The 17,379-nt window shown below is 43.0% G+C and overlaps 1 protein-coding gene across 1 annotated transcript; it reads right to left on the reverse strand.

Moving 5' to 3' along the window:
- Positions 1 to 1,167: 1,167 nt before the first annotated feature.
- On the reverse strand, positions 1,168 to 12,596 carry LOC127576474 (T cell receptor alpha chain MC.7.G5-like). Its single transcript, XM_052026961.1, has 4 exons — positions 12,566 to 12,596; positions 3,746 to 4,040; positions 2,891 to 2,937; positions 1,168 to 1,478 (listed from the first exon to the last, which is right to left on the reverse strand). The coding sequence occupies exons 1-4, from the start codon at positions 12,594 to 12,596 to the stop codon at positions 1,168 to 1,170; spliced, it is 684 nt and encodes a 227-aa protein (XP_051882921.1).
- Between the last annotated feature and the right edge of the window lie 4,783 nt (positions 12,597 to 17,379).

Raw genomic sequence — 17,379 nt, forward strand, 5'->3', positions numbered from 1 at the left:
ATAATTTTCACTGAAGATTCAGTGATCAGGATTTGGCGCATTCACCTTTGTGGCACGGGTCCGATAGCTACTCAGTGAGAAACGGATTTAATGCCTTTTGTGGAACCAAAGTTTGCGTCAGAGACTGAGCCCGGTTAAACCTCTGGAATTGCAGCGCTACGACTGCCAGGTGAACCACCACCAGCACATCTAGGTTTGCAGTGTCTCAGCTGTGTAAATCCGTAGGTTTAAAAGCAACACACACTGCGGACTCAACAAGATGGGGTCAGATCAAGGCGAATCGTTGCAATCTTCTATCTGCAGATCTGCTCAATACTTCTGCAGAAATCGTTCTACTAAATTGAAATTCGATGTCTCAAAAAATTGCAAATAACGTTCTTTTAAATCTTTTACAGAGCTGACGAACTTCCGACCTCCAGGAATGACTCCTAGACTCAAGTGGAAACGACCAGCGAGGTCCAGGACGGGCCCATCCAGGTGGAAGCCTGCGAAGGGTGAACAGCCGACCTCACGAAGCCCCCACCACCGTGACCCGACCCGACTAACGTATCTGAAGCTGAGACGCGAGGACACGGACTGAAGACCAGACTAACAGGAGCGCCCTATGCCGACCCCTCTTTCCCGATCTATCCGGAGCCTCTTCCATTCGTGTCAACCGAGACGAAAGTCCCGACCAGAGGCAAGGCCCGACAAGCGGATGCAGAGTCCGGAGGCCCTACCCGAAGCGATGCCCGACCTGCGGAGACGCCCGATACCGGGGACCGACACCAGGGCCACTCCGGATCGGAAGCTCGACACTATGGAGAACCCGGGCGCGCGGGTGTACTGTAAAACGCGAAATTTGATGAAGGTAAATGTTCATTACTGCTCGTGGAATTGATTGGTGTGGAATATGTGTCTTCCCATTTCCTGTTTCTTTTCAAAATGTGACTTTAAGACCCAGTATGGTTTAATGTTGTCACCTATTTTTACTTCTTCTACATTCACGCTACACAAAGATCCTCAACGCACTTAGGTTTTTCTTTACAGAGGGCTCCGTGCTCCGTAGTCCCGTATGTTTATGATCCAACATATGAGTTTTTGTACAGCTCTCCCTCTGCTCTGTAGCACCGTGTGTCTTTTGGAAACCACATTAGGGTTATTGAAGAGCTTTCTCCATGGTTGGTATCAGTGTGCTGTGCGCGAAGTCAGTGCACAGTAATACTGAGCCGCGTCGCTCTGATTCACTTTGGAGATCGTTAACTGACTGATTTTCTTTCCAGGGTCAAGAGACGCAGACATTCGTCCTCCCGCTGCATTTTCCGTATCCTGCTCTCCTGAAGTGTGTCTCTGAAGCATGAAAATCGGTGCCTGCCCTGGGAACTGCCGATACCAGTGTAGAGTGTAAGGACAGAACCCGGAATATTCGCAGTTTAAAGTGACGGTTTCGCCAGCAGTAGATGGTTGAACAGGAATCTGAGACCCCGGGGAAATGGAATCTGCATGAATTAACAGGGAAGAGTTTTGATGATTTACAGATGATTGTTAGAAAAGCGTAGCACGGAAGAATGGATTTCATTTTTACGCTGTTTCGATTCAATTGAAAAGTTTGCAAACTGCATTTGTCGCCCTTGTCAATGACCCTATCGACTTGCTGCTGTGGGCAAATCACAGAAGCATGGCCAACGGGGACAAACTGCGATTATTGACGAGAATTTGGAGGAAGCTTTGAATCTATGGGAAAGAAACAAAGAAAATTGGTGGAGCAGATTCAGAGAGCCACCACCTGACTATGGGTTGAATTAACTTTCTTTGTTCTGTAAATTTCTGTCATTTATTTTTCAGCGGATGTTATTGTGTCTCATGACGAAGGACACAGAGGAAGAAAGATTGTTAACAACGTGTTTTCTTCTCAGTGATGGAAGATCTTTCCAGACATCTTTTTTTTTTTGCGGCAGCCCAGTGCATGGAAAGATGCTAAACAAAGCAATGTGATCGAACAGCGCAGACTGAGCCAAGCGGATAATGAAGACCTGTGCTGCAACGCTTGTCCTTTTAAAGTATTTGATCACAACCCGTTGGAAAACCTCGCTCTCTGCCCTTAAACATTATCATCAGTAGGGCACGACGTGCTCCATTTAAGTTTCGTTTGCATTGGATAAAGTTAGTATCATTATTTTTCCGAATCTCTTCGCTAGCTTGTTGATGCCTGCGGTTTATACTTTGTTCTGCAGAGAACCTTTCCCACGGTCTGTCACTTAAACGTTGGGTTAAGTGTGTACAGTTTCCAAAGGGTGTATCAGACTCACTCACAACTGAGCATCACCCACGTCAATCTCCCTCTGCAGCTTTTAAATAATAAAGAGATACCTACTCATATTTCGAATACCCCGGTAACATATTGACCCATTTCACAGAATTAAACTAATTCAACCCCACTATACACCCCCACAGACCTCCGGTCAATCTGGCAGCGCTGTAAATAACCTGACATCTGTACCTCTGCCTTTCCGCCCATAACCAACTAGGTGGGTACTTGAAATGCACCTTCAATATCTGTGAATTGACCCGTGACTCTTATTCAGTATGACACCGTTCGGTCAGTTACTCCTGTTTACGTTTGCATATTGACAGACTTTAAAGGATGTGGTCATCGCTGGAACACCAGCATTTATTGCTCAGGAGCAGCCCCAGTATGGTTCTCTCAGAGAGTTCCACACCTCCTCTGTCCAGACACCACCCAGTCGCGGCTCCCTTTGCCTATGTCTCTTCTGGACCACTTTGCAGAAACCCGTTTAGCAATTGGGCTTGTTTCACTTTGAAGGAAATTGTTGTCAATCGATCCAAATATTAAATGGAACTGATAATCCCGGAAGCAGAAGGAGATAAGCCGATGTTTATGGATACTTACCAGCTGTGACGGTCACCGTCGTCCCTGTTCCGTCCTGTTTATAAGTACTCCAATAAAAGGCACAGTGATGTTGCTCTCACTCTCCGCGGTACAAGAACCACCCTCACCTTAGTCTCTCCAGCAAATATCACCAATCTCTTCCCAATGATTCCAGGGACTTCAATACAACACATAAGATACAGTGCTCTACAATTCCCGTCTAATGCAGCTTTTCCTGGTGAGAAAGCAAACTCTTTGTATAATGGCGCTGGAGACCGAGCCGGAGCTGGATTCCGGAAAAAAAACAGAAAACAGATCAAGAACCACGCTTTTTGCCAAACAGAAAACAACTGAAAGCGGGAAATCACAATGAAATTAACCAGAAGAGAAAGTGTATATCGCCAAACATTTAAACCCGGTTCTGGACCCTAGGCAGATATATTTTAACTGCAGGGATCATTTTGTTCAGATCTCTTCCACGGTGTGTGTTCCCATCGAACACAGTGTGAAATGTCAGTTTCAAATCCTTGGGGACTGGGTGAGATGGGCTGGCAAGAGGTAGGCTATCAACGATTGCAGTTTCTTGATACGTCTGTTCAAACATGATTTTTGCTGGAGTTGGGAATAAGAAAAGGGATTCATTCATTCCCTGTCACCGTATATTAACATGAGTCTCAGGAAACGCTGAGCCATCCGCGCACACTCTGCAGTGAGAAAACACAGCGTGTGAATTTCACCAATTCAATCGTCCCATAATCCAGAATGTGAGGCTAACGGGATGAGGCTTCACAGGCAGATTAACTTTGCCCCTTCGTCTGTTGTTGGGATAATCTGCAGTAAATGTTTTTTGTACCGCAAGAATCCCAGGTCCATCACTGTGTGTTCCACCTATACTCAGCTTGACAGTAATAGGTGGCGCTGTCTTCAACTCTCAGATCACGAATTTCCAACGAGAAAGTCATCTCGTTTCTGTTGCTCCTCACAACAAACCGTCCTCTGCTGGTGATCTGCTGGCGCTCTGATCCGGGCTGGGTCACCCTGAAGAACCGTCCAGTTTGAAAACGGTATGTACCAGTGATACCAGGATGGAAACGGCAGGTGATGGTGACAGACTGACACTCCATCCCGTTAATGGTTGTCAGTGTCTGGGTCACCGTTTGACTGAAGGAGCCTGCAAATTAAACACAGGGAAAGGTAAATGGGCGTCAGGGTCGAACCACGCAACGCTGCTAAAACGCGGACAGTGTATGAAATTCGATATGGTTCGTGAAGATGTCTTTTAATTCCGCACAGTGTGGGAGAGTGTGAACGGTACTCACTCCGTAAGCAGATGCATATGGTGAAAAACAGAAAGATTTCCATTGCTTTGTCTCCGGGAGCAAATGGTTTACATTAAGGAAAGATGGAACCCACAGTCGAAACCGCTCCGCAGATTGTCCCTCAAAGTTGAGCTGGGACACATCACCGACAGGTTTGTGGAGGGAAAGTTGATGGTTCTGGTTCTGTGTCGGGTCTTTGATTCCGATGTGAAAAACCCTCCCACTTTCTCTGACGTGGACTGTGTGGGCGTAGTTGCCCTGTCAGCGAAGGCTGCGGCTCTCCTTCACAGCAATAAGCCCAAGGGCCTTTCCTGTAGCGGTTAGCGTAACGCTACTACATGCACAAGCGACCCGGGATGAATTGCAGCCGCTGTACGCAATGAAGTTGTACGTTCTCCCCGAGTGTCTGCGTAGGTTTCCTCCGGTTGCTCTGATTTCCTCCCATATTCCAGTGATGTACAGGTTAGGAGATGTGGGCTTGGTATGTTGACGACTGTTGGCGGCTGAGGAGTGCGACACTTGGGGGCTTGTCCCACACATTCTCAGTAACGCAAAAAGATGTATTTCACTGTCAGTTTCGATGTACGTGGCGAATAAATACCGGACGGAAATCAAACATTGTGGAATGAAGAGCTCATTGAAACTGAAGTAAAGAAAGGGCATGGTGCGAAATTCGGCAGTTCATCGACATATATTATTCTAATGGAAGGATAAATATCAGTCTTGAGTTTTAAAATGCTCATTATGACGTTAATTATACTAGAATAAATTGTTAGTTTAAATTATACTGGACACATTCCCTGCTTAAATTGCACTATCCGTTTACAAACCTACCAACATAATAAAACAGATGATTAAAAGTAATATCAGTGTAAAGATACATAGAGACAATACAATATTCGCAGAGGTTAGTGTCCAGTGAGGTTGAACAAACAGAGGATCTTTGTAGCTTAAATTAATTGCGTCATGGTTAAAACAAATTAATACAGAGACAATTTTGCAAACAAAATCTAAATAGGGAGAGCAACTAGAGTAATTAAACGCTATCTGCAAACTGTGGTTCATGCAGTGATAATTTTGTTAAGGTCTGGTTGCATATAAAGAGTCGCTGGGCATTGTTTCGTTTCAAAACTCTATTATCATGGCAACCACCGTAATGACACGGACAAGGTGAAGTGTGATGAGAAACAGCACAGATACTAATTCAGTGATAACTCAGCGAAGGCCAGATTTCATGTACTCAATGACAAGATCTCGTAGTCACATCGCCAGGGACAGGTACAGCCAAAGGCAATCAATCTGTGCTGTTGCCATGCTGTATGAAGATTAGCCTATTTTAAATAAAACCGTGACAAGCACCTGTGCGGTAAGAGTGAGACCGGGCCCTGGATTAGACTGTTCCGCTGTTTACACTGAACTAAACATTCGTCATTCTCACATGTACACTTACGTCAGTCGTTCCTTGTCCTCACTAATATTTATACGACAGTTGTCCCCGTTGCAAATATGGTATTGTTTATGGAAGCTTGAACACACTGCCTAGCTTTTCACGACATTCTCGTTACGGACACGTTTCAAAAAAAATACCGCAGTGGCTGCATGATGCATCAGGATATCGGGTGTTTATCGAATTCGGGGGCTTCTTTCCAAATGTTAACATTTTGTAATAAAATCTTTGATGATTAAAAGACAAGACTTTATTCGTCTGGATGATTCTCCTCGGGAGAGGATTGAAGTTACCGAGTTCAAATGTGTAACAGTTTCTGTAAATGGGCATCCAGTACAAAGCATCCTACTGATAACCGTCCGACTGATTTCGGTTGGGGAATTCACAGAACCGACCTTTCAATATCTCCTGTCATCCCAATGGAGGTAAATCACAACTTGTCCTTTTGCTCAAAATGAAATCTGCTGTTCTGTACAAGAAATCTCAGGCTATTTTGCACTAACAGGTAACAATTTTAAAACAACCCCTCTGGACATTTGAGGCAAATCAACAGGAACTTCATTGATGTATTTGCTTCTGTCAACAACACATCTGGACGCGACGGAGCCTTTGATGTGAATAATCTCAGAAAACGAAACCACAGATTATAACACAAAACGACAGAATAGTAATAAAATTGTCCCCACCAACTAGAAGAGAATCATAGAGAGTGAGATGCAAACATTTAACCAATCCAGCAGCAATGCTCAGTGTTTCAAGTTTCCGTCTGTAAACGTTGGAAAATATACTGGGGATTACATGCAGTACAAATTGCATAGAATTCCCAATAATCACGGGAAATGCTAACACACTGTATGAACGTGCTTGAAGATGTCCTGTTAGCCCCGCACTCTCTATATCCCCCATTTATCTGCCAACCAGCCATGCGGCTCAACAATATCTTTACCCCAATGCCAGATGCTAATGTCTGAGGGGAAGATCTCTCGGCCAGAATCTCAGGCCTTGTGCAGAATGGACAGGTGTATACTGCAAACGTTTTGCACATATTCATGAACGATGTATTCAATGATGAAACGAAAACAATACCCTCAATATGACCCATGTTCGAATTGCCCTGAGTGTGTTTGCTGAGAAGGTATAGATGAAGTTTTTCTCCCTTCTTGATGCACCGCTTCTTTGCCTAGACAGTATGTTTTTTTTTCCGGCACAGAAGAATGAGTTTATTTTTCTGTATGTCATTCACGTGAATGTTTGATGAGATATTGTGAAAGACACACTTGTAAGTATTAATCCCACGTCATCTTTTGTGGATATTTTATCGGACACGTGTAGGAACCTCACTCTGAACAGAATGTGTATGCCTCTGACCCTGAAGTATTTAATGGAGAGTGTTGAGGGAACAGGCGCTACTGGTGCCCATTTCATGGGAAAACATCAATGGATTACGGTGCATCCGATGAAATCTGACCTTTCCCTAAAAGTACTTAATGGAATACAGTGATAGGACGTTTGCTCTGTATATAACCAATGGTTCTATTGCGCCGGGAGTATTTGAAGGAACACAGTGTGCATCTCACTCGGGTTGTCAATACATTTGGAGTGACTGGAGTGGAAATGCTGAGAAAGCGCAGTCTGGATGATACGCTTATTTTGTTTCCAAGAAATTTTATTGTCAGCAATCAAAGTGATTGCATTTCGCAATGTCAGAGAATCTGTGATAAGACTATTGAACTGTTCACTTATACGATGAGATGGACTCTTGACCTCACAATCTACCTTGTGTTTATCTTGCACCTTATTATCTGCTTGCAATGCACTTCCCTGTAACCGTGACAGATTAATTTCTATTCTGTTATTGTTTTTGCCTTCCACTGCCTCAATTCACTGTGCAATGTATTGATCTGTACGAACGACATTCATGACAACTTTTTCAATGTCCCTCGGTAGAAGTGCTAAAAATAAACCAATACCAACAACAAGACCAAACAAGCGACCAACCGGACACTGAACATACAATATAATTTTTATTTGTGGGATGGAATTAAATCTTTCACATTGATTGGTTGGACGCACGCGCTCAAGGCAGAGTGTGGACGAAGGGAGCATTCCTGTCAATCTTAATAGTCAGGAATAGTTGACTGATGAACGATCCAGGAGGTCACACTGGGGACACTCTCAACCTCCATTGCTCGGATAGTAAAATATCTGTGTTCTCTGGCTGACGAATATGCACTCCAGACCAAACTGTTCGTTCCAGCTATGTTTCATATCTTCGCACTTGTCGGCTTGAATTCAGCCAGCGACCTTCACACATCGGGGTTCTCTTTACTGAGGGTCAATATACGCGTGGCGACCGACTGTGGACATTTTAGGACTTCTATATTGGAAAGAGGCACTTACTGCGTGGTATCTGACTCCCAATCCTTCTCAGCAACTGAGCTCCCTTCTGGCGTTTTGTGAAATCATGTCCAAACTCGGAATCTGTAGAGCATCTGTGTCTGGGATACCCATTGTCGCCTTGACAGTATCCCAATCAGTCCCAACGGCTCAGTTCCCATTCGCTCACAATTAGTACAACTTGCAATTCAATTGGAATAATGCACCATGACACCAATTGGAACGTTTGCTGGCAGTAGGAGAGATACGTTGCTGGGCAAATTTGAATCTTGTTCGATCCTATTCATCAAAGATACCTTTCTCTTTATGAACAATGGGCTGGAAACCACTCATTAATCTATGTGCACAGGACGCACAGGTGCTTCCTTTCAGTTAAACTGTGAGCTGAGAGTGAAATATTAGACTCCACCACAGAATTTGAAGGAGAGATGTCGGCTGATTGTGAATTTTCCAATTTGCCTTCATGATTTCAAAAGATGTATTTTGTCATCAAGTTATGGAAGCGATTGGTTAATCATCGTCCTGTTCTGTTAACCTTCAAATGCTAAAAGCGAAGTGTGTCCCTCCGTCTTGTGTTACGGCATCAATTTACCATGAGATGTGAGTTACTGGGTTTGAAAATCCAGGGAATGTCATTCTATGGGTTTACACGTTTATTGACAGTAACGGTAAATTGCTGGGTGCTGAAGTCAGCTTTGCCCAATTAAATCGCAGTTTACTTCGAAATAATCTGCCACTTGAGGTGACTGGGCAGCAAATATAAATCAAAGATTCTCTCAGTGATATATTCCACAGATCTTTTTTTTCGAACTGGTGGTTTTGCAACGTTGGTGCTGCCTGTTTTCGCGCAAAAATGAGATAATATTCAGTTATGGAAGAAACGGTGTCTTGACTTCCCTATTCTTACACTCCGTATCTCTGTCTATAAAGGTCACAACTTTGCATCCTTTCAACAAGGTTTTAATTGTCCTTCCCCATTCAAAGAACTACACACATAAACCTTGCTCTGATTATTGCATCCATCTTAAATTAATCATCTACAGTTCATATTGGTTCACCTCCATCATTCCAGAGGAATACAATACGCGCCATTTCTCAGCTTCATTTCCCATCTACCACCATCTCTCCATTCGATCAGACTGTCAATACTTCCTCGAACTCTGTTACCATTCTCCTTGCAGTTCAATGGAAATCCATAATTTGCGATATGCAGTGTAAATTTCAAATGTTGCATTCTCTCTCCCTCTTTCTCTCTCTCTCTCTTTCTCTCTCTCTCTCTCAGCCACTGGGATTGAGGGGTATGTTCATATTCAAGGGAATATTGAAATTAAAAAAGAGAAGACATAACATTTCCTGAAGAACTTGACAGAGCTCCTTTTGCACTTTTTAGCTTGTGCCGAGGTCCCAGAGGACTGTTGTGTAGCCATATTTTCCCTTTGTTTCAGGACAAAAACAACAACCACGAAACTGTAGACCCTTCCAACAGGGGTAGGAAATTATTAAAGATGACTTTTAAGTATTATATGTACAAGCGATTTGAAAATATTTGACTTATGATGGATAGTCCGCAAGGGAGGACATGTCTGATACAGTTGTTCGGTGTTTTGAGGAAGTAATGAAGAGGATTGGTGAGAGCAGGGCAGCAGATATTGTACACATTGGTAAAGCATTCGACTATGCTCCTCATGGCAGGCTGATCCAAAAAATGAAGGCACATAGTATCCACGTTGAATTGCTCAATTGTATTCCAAGGGTGAGCTGATTATGCGTTTGCATGTGACACAAAATTTGGCAGATTTGAGGATAGTGAAGTTGTTGAAGAATACAGAGGATTAGTTTTCAGTTGGAAATATGGACGGTAAAATGACAGAGAGAGTTTGAAACCGACAGATTTTATGTGTCACACAGCGGGAGGTCAAAAGTAGGAGGAAAATGTAGAGTAAAGGGCAGGGCCCGAGGAAAATTCATACATAGAGGCATTAGGGGTAGAAGTCTACAGCTCCCTGAATGTGTCAAAAGAAGTAGAGAGAGCGGTTAAAAAGGGGTCCGGCATGATTGCATTAATCGGTCGGGAAACTGAGTGTCGGAGTCAGGAAGTCATGTTGTATCTGTATAAAAGCTTGATTGGCCCATTTATGCAATATTGTGTACAGTTATAGTCGCCGCGTCATATGGTGTGGAGCAGACAATATTCAAGAGGAGTTTGGCTGGATTACAGAGCATTATCTGTAAGCAATGGTTGAACAAAGTTGGGTTGTTTTCTCCAGAGAGTCGGAGGATGAGGAGCGACCTGATACAAATTTATAAAATGATCAGAGGCATGGAGAGGTTGCTATTCAGAGTGTCCTCCCCTATGGTGGAAATTACAAACTCCAGAAGGCATAGGGTTAAGATGAGTGGGGATTAATTAAAGGAGATTGGCGAGGCAAGATTTTCCACCGAGAGAGGTAGGCTCCAGGAACGCACTACCGGAGAGATGGTGCAAACAAAAACCACGGCAACCTTTAAGAGGAATTTAGACAGATACATTTACAGACAGTGCATAGAGAGACATATATCATGTATTTCATTCACTTGTCCATTGCTGCTTTGATCTATAACTTTCATTCGTTCCATTTTTGACTGTGAGTGACATATCCGATCTGGAACCAGATCGTTATTACTTTGAGTGCATTCGCTTAGATTAATTAATTAGGCATGAAAGTGGGTTTCATGGTTGTTTTTCAGAAACAATTTAATTAACAGCCAGTATGATGCAAGCTAATTGCGGCTCCAGAGGTTGACATCTAATATAAGTGACGGCGCGGAACTCAGAGGCTACATCGGAACACCGCGTGGACACAGTTGACATCACGTGATAACATTCTGCGCTGCGAAAAATGCATGCGCCTGGAAAGGGGCCGATATTTGCTGTTTATTATACTATGCTTGCGGTTTTAGGTGTTCCAGGTAACGCTTCACAGCAAGTGAATAAGTGGACAATGCTTACTGCTGTACTTGTGTATTTAGCTGCATGTTCTAAGCATGGATCTTCCTTTTCAGCAGCCGTTCGTTACACTGGACAGATCGCATCAATTCCTCGCCGTTTGTTCGTTGTGATCATTTAATAAAAACAAATCTAGCCGCATTTCACAACACAGGGGATCCACATAAAAATCGTACTTTCTCAAGCTTTGTTTATTCAGACGCAACTCTTCTGTTTCATGCCGCGTCCAAAATGTTCCTTGATTTAGCTATTTGCCTTACTGTCTCTTCGCTCGTTCAATACCTGTTGATCTAGTTACTGGCTAATATCACAGAATTAATTGTTTGTAATGATGGAATAGCTGCAATACTGTCACTTCAACGAGCTCTGTGCGAGGAGGCGTTTTATTATTTTCTGTGTTAGTTTTTTCTGTCTATATTTTATGTTTTCTGAGCTCTCGGGGCCGTAATTCCAAAACTAATTATCTATCGTACACAGATATTTATACCTTGCTTTACATTTGTGTCTACTGCATCATCTGGCTGTCATAAACGAGATGAATGGCGATGCCTTCGTCAATGAACGCCCATAAAACCGGTGTAAACCTGCATCTCGCATATTTGAAAATTAAGCTTAGAAGCCGTTGCTAAAAAAATAAATTTAGGCATCTATAATGTCAGGTTTTGTGCGATTTTCGGCAGTGGAACGTCATTGTCTTTTGCACAGATTTTTTGTTTGTTTGTTTCGTGAAACCACTTTGGAAATCGCCGCCACGTTTCAGGTGTTCATGTGTTTGATTTCTCTCTGAGGAAGTGAACTGACTATTCTGTTCATCTTACTGGCACAGTTATGAGTGTCTGTTCTTGGTGTGATTATGTCTGATCCGTCTTTCTACCAGTGAGATGTTTAACCGATTAAGGATCCCATGAATTCATTACATGTTCAGTGGTAGCAGTCCTCGCATCAAGACCACAATCCCTCCATGAAACACCTACAAAATATCTGTGAATGTTTGCTATGTTATTTTCCATTTGTGAGGTATCCCTGTCATTAACATCCACTGATACCCTCAAAGCCCGGTCACATCGCCTCTCCAGGAATCACAACAGTTATGTTTCTGATCCCTTTTGACCTGTTTCCCTTGCTGGCATAATGCACCGTATCGATGCCAAATGCACCGCTTTGCCTTTTCAATCTCGATTGTCCAGTTGCTTCAAAGTTAATTCCATTGGAGTCGTTGTTCTTTTTCGTTTTGTTATTTTGTGATTTATCTGATTTAAGTTCGTCGTTATTTCTTCACGTATTTCTTGTTTCACTCAGTAATGGTTTTTTCTATTTGATATGATCATTCGGTTTGTTGTGAAATGTAAAATGACCGATGCAAAACAAGGCATATTTTGTTTTACATTGAGTTAATGACACGTATGCCAGTTGACCATCTTATCGGTAAACAAGTATCCACTGGCAAAACCATCGCTTTCAATCGCTGAATCATCTAACACAGAAACAAAATTTATCTAGGCCACCCAATAAACGCTGAGGTAATAGGTTGCCTGATCACTAATTACCGTGTATCTCCCTTTCTGCTGCAGCGAACATGGTGACGATTGTGATTCTGTCCCGGGGAAGGTGCGGCCTCTCCAAATGTATCACTCACTACCTGGTGTCCATGGCGCTGATGGATTTCATGGTCATTATCACGGCTGTGATATTAAGCCGGCTTCGTGCTATTTATTTCCCTGTCAGTTACTTGTCCACCACTCGCGGCTGCAGTCTTGTTATTGCATCTAGCTGTCTTTCCAAAGACACTTCCGTCTGGCTAACGGTCGCTTTCACATTCGATCGGTTCATCGCCATTTGCTGTCAACAGTTAAAACTCAGATACTGCACGGAGAAAACAGCGGCTGTAGTTATCGGAATAGTTTGTGTAATTTGTTGCATAAAAAATATACCATTCTTGTTTACATATGAACCTTTGTATATCGTAGATAATGTACCATGGTATTGTAGCATAAAGGAAAGCTATTACACTTCAATTGCATGGATAGTATATGACTGGCTGATCTATATGGTAAACCCATGTGTCCCCTTCGTGTTGATTTTGCTGTTCAACGTTATGACCGTCAGAAACATTCTTGCGGCCAGTGCTGCACGCAGGAGGCTCCGAGCCCAGAGCAATGGAGACAAACAGAGTGACCCAGAAATGGAGAGCCGGAGGAAGTCCATCGTTATACTATTCGCTATCTCTGGCAGTTTTCTGCTCTTGCGTTTGGCGACTGTTGTGAATTTTGTACTTGTGCAATTTTCAAGCTACAATTATGCCGGCAATTCCAATTCCACTGACCCAAGGTTTATTCTGCAAGAAGGTGGATATATGATGGAGCTTCTCAGCTCCTGCACCAACACGGTCATCTATGCGGGGACACAGACTAAATACAGGGAGCAGTTGAAGAATGTGGTTAAATACCCTATAGAACTAATAAGACATAGGTTAAAACATTGAGTATGAGTTAAATTTTCCTACTCAGCTTCAAAACACTTTAAAAACTAATGAGGTGAATTTCCATTGGAACTATGTTCTATTTCTAGTTTACTGCCAACTGTGTCGTAAATGTGAGCTGGTTGTGAAGGATGGGTACTGAAGAAACATGGTTACACTATTGGCTTGGAAAACAAGAGTTATGACGTCACTGAAAATTATTGAATAAAATTATATCAACCAGTTATCTTTCCCGTGTGATTTTTTTTAAAAGGATGTAAATGTCACTTGTCATGAAATCATGTGTTGTCCGCCGTTTATTGGTCTTAAATCGAGTGAGAATCCTAGTGTTATCTAACGACAATCAAGAGACCGCCGCACCCATGTATGCATCGAATCTCATGTTGGCATATCAAGGCAAACACGAGCCCAATTAACATACTTTACATCCGTTTGAAAAACACTTGACCCGACTGCAATTCCTGATCCCATCCCTACTACACAACGCTCAGATTATCCTTGTTGATCCTTCAGCCGATCCAATGTTTGTATATATCAACTGACACGGACAACCTCTCCTGTTAGAATTGACCACTTTCCCCCATGTTATGAAGATCCTTTAGTCTTCTCTGTTAGTTTCAGAAATACTGATGTCATTATTTGCTGCTGAATTGTAACAGACTGTTTTTGTAATGATCCATCATTTCCAGCCGATCCAACGAAACCTAGCCTCAGTTTATGCTACTCTAAACCCTCGCTGGTTGACGGTGAAACGGAAATTTATTTGCTTGGCGCAAGCCGCCTTATTTATCCTTTGCAGTTTGGCTCTGTCAGTGATTAATGAACGCACTGCCCTGCCTCATTATATTTTGCATTAGTTTCTGTCTCTGACAATACCACATCAACGCAGTCGCTCTGCTGCATGACGCTGGGGTTGGTAACTGTTTAAATAACACTGCTCCTATTCCTAGTTGGCGCAGCCGCATGGAAGTGCATTTTCTACGGTTTTAAAGAGGAACGTTCCACACTTCACTTGACGGTCAGCCCTGCCCCATCACGCCCACTTCAAAATAAGTCGATAGTTAGATTGCTCACTGCAGGAGAAAGGGGGGGGGGGGGGGGGGGTTTCAGCTCATTAAGACCATGCCCAGCTGCAAGCAGAAAAATTACATCAGACCCATTCCCGATCTCCTTATTTGCTGGAGAACCTTGCAGCCCTTCCCTCTCTCACCTGCCTATCACCTCCCCAATGATTGTTTTCGTACTTCACTTCAATAAGAAGGAATTTTACAGCAAATAAACAAACGCTCCACATATATTTGGGTATTGAGATGAAACCAGATCACTGTGTGGAACCCAGACGATCATGAGGAGAACATGCGAAGACCACACGGACAGCACCTTAGGTCAGAATGGATAAGGGTGCCTGGAGGGTAAATCTGGCAAGCGTGTTCTTGCTTCAGCAGACAATGTTTCTTAGGCTCGACCTGACCAGGCCATTGCAATTAACACAGCAGCAGTCACTGTCTTCGTATTTACAGCACAAGAACTCTCTAAGATCATTTTCCACCAGGGTCTTCCTTAATAAACCTTGCGTTAGTCCATATATTATATGGTTTTACACCGGGCGCATCTCAGGGATACCACCACTGAACCATACATAAATGACTGTTGCATTTACTATCTCCCATTTGGATTGATAAACAGATGACAGAGGTATGGAAATTTAACTATATTTATTGTCGGTCAAGCAATCATTTTTGGATGTTCAAGCTGCCTGAAGTCCCTGAGCAGTTGCATAGTAATTTCGAATTGTTCAGCAGATGTGTCGTGAATAAATATCAGAAAAAATAAATCCTCAGCGATAAAGGGTAATTTCCCTGCATTTCTGTCTCTGGATAGAACGAGTAGGTGTTTCTTATCCCCTTTAATATATCTTTATACTTCATTGTTTCATATGTTCATGTTAAAAATGAGCTGACACACTCTTCAGCGTAGCTCTTGAGGAGAAGCTGTTTAATTGGGAAATTGGTTGATTGGTTCATGATCGTCACTTTGCCGTGGTGCAGTGAAAAATTATATTCCATGCCGTCCATACAGATCAATTCATTACAACAGCGATTTGAATTAGTATAAGGTTAAAGTAATAACAAAGTGCATAATAATGTGTTACAGTGTGGATAAATTACACTTCAGGTTGACAGTAGGTTGCAAGGTCACAACGAAGTAGATTGTTAGGTCAGGAGTCCATCAAAATGTGCAATGAAACCATTCAATTGTCTAATTACAGCGAGACAGAAACTCTCCTTGAACCCGGTTGTACGTGCTTTCAGGCTTTTGCATAATTCTGCCCAATGGGAGCGGAAGAAGAGACAATGTTCAGAGTTAGCGGGATCTCTGATTATGTTGGCTGCTTTGCAGATGAATCAGGCGGATACCAGGAAACAGCGGCATCCTACCGGCCGATGGGACTGTGACTTCTCCCTAAACCAGTTATAACATTAGCCAAGACCATCTGAGGCATTGACCCGCATCTGACTTATCAATCTATCGGGAATGTTACAACGTCGTCCAGTTAATTCCTTCAACACAGAGCGGCAGGTTTTGACTCTTCTCCAGAGGGCTTTGCTGCGGCAGCTCAAATTCAAGCCCAATGGGAGGGCGCAGGCTCCTGATAACGAGCGAGTCCATTGAAACTTCATAACAAGCACGAGGGAAGTAAAGGTTCCAACGTAGTTTCGTTTTATTGAGTCATAAAGCTCAGGAACAGGCCCTAAATTCCATCGTATATTTTCCGACCGTAACACATCTATCGAAGTTAATCCATATACCAGTACTTGGTCCGTAGTCTCATTTTCATTGACGATTCAAGTTCCCACCGATCTCCTTTCGAAATGTGGCAATACCTGCTTCCAGCATTGCTCAGGCAGTACTCGCCAGATTCCAACCATCATTTTCGCGCGAAAACCCTTCTTCTCACGTCCCCTCGAACCCTCTTATTTCTGGCCAAAATCATAGTGTCTTAGGGGAAGGCTCGGCGAAGTTTTTTTTTACCATCACCAACCATAATAGTTTTGTAGGCATCTATCAGGGATTATTATACTGTGTGAACAAACTCCCCTATTTCATGATTATAAGTACAATCTGAATAGCAAATAATTTACCGGTCATTTTACTATAAATATGCTTGAGGTTCGAATTACCCTGTCAATATTTGCTACTTCTTTTGTATTCTTTTGTTCAGCAATTGTTTGCTTATTTTGCTCCGCAGTGTCAGGAAAAATATTTTGTTTAACAGCTCCTTCTCAAGTAGTTTCCAGTGTTCAAGAATAATTTGCTTTCACTCCTCGGGAGGGGAACGTATACTTTCGTGATTTAGCTTCACACGGGCCTTTTGAGCTACGTCAGCTTGCATGTAGATTTCACAGAGCGAGGTCTTGGCCCAAAAAAGAGGTCTAGAAGGACTGGAGACAAGCCTAGGTTGCAGTGAATTCACACATATGCAGCCGAGGCTTGATAATCCCTAATGGGAGATGTCGACCCAACACTTCGACAATTTCTTCAATCCGACAGACTCACTGAGTTCACCTGAAAGAGTGTTTGTTCTGGTCATTCCTTTCAGCGCTAGGCTTTCTTCCCCAGCTGACTGTCCTGACCTGTCCTACTCCTTTTAAAGAAAGTTGTTTTGCTGCGTCTGGTCAACACACAGTCGAACCGTGAAGACACTCTCCAGTTGCGTATTCTTCCTGCGTGCATACACACGTAATGACCTAGCTCAAGCTTATGGTCCCTTTGTTTGGCATTCCAACAGTTTGTTGATGGTCTTCTTTTAATTCGTCGCAGTTTCTCAGCAATTATTTACAACTGCTAATCCCCCCCCCCCCCATAATCTGCACGATGCAA

Source organism: Pristis pectinata, chromosome 12 (genome assembly GCF_009764475.1).
Source record: "Pristis pectinata isolate sPriPec2 chromosome 12, sPriPec2.1.pri, whole genome shotgun sequence".
Lineage (NCBI taxonomy): Eukaryota > Metazoa > Chordata > Chondrichthyes > Rhinopristiformes > Pristidae > Pristis > Pristis pectinata.

Bases quoted from the DNA above. Each gene is read 5' to 3' on its own strand.
- LOC127576474 (XM_052026961.1), bottom strand. From the start codon at position 12,596: ATGTTCGCTGCAGCAGAAAGGGAGATACACG. The intron at 4,041-12,565 runs GTAATTAGTGAT...TTTAATTTGCAG, and splicing joins AGCAGAAAGGGAGATACACG to GCTCCTTCAGTCAAACGGTG. The intron at 2,938-3,745 runs GTGATGGACCTG...CTTTTATTGGAG, and splicing joins GAGTATAGGTGGAACACACA to TACTTATAAACAGGACGGAA.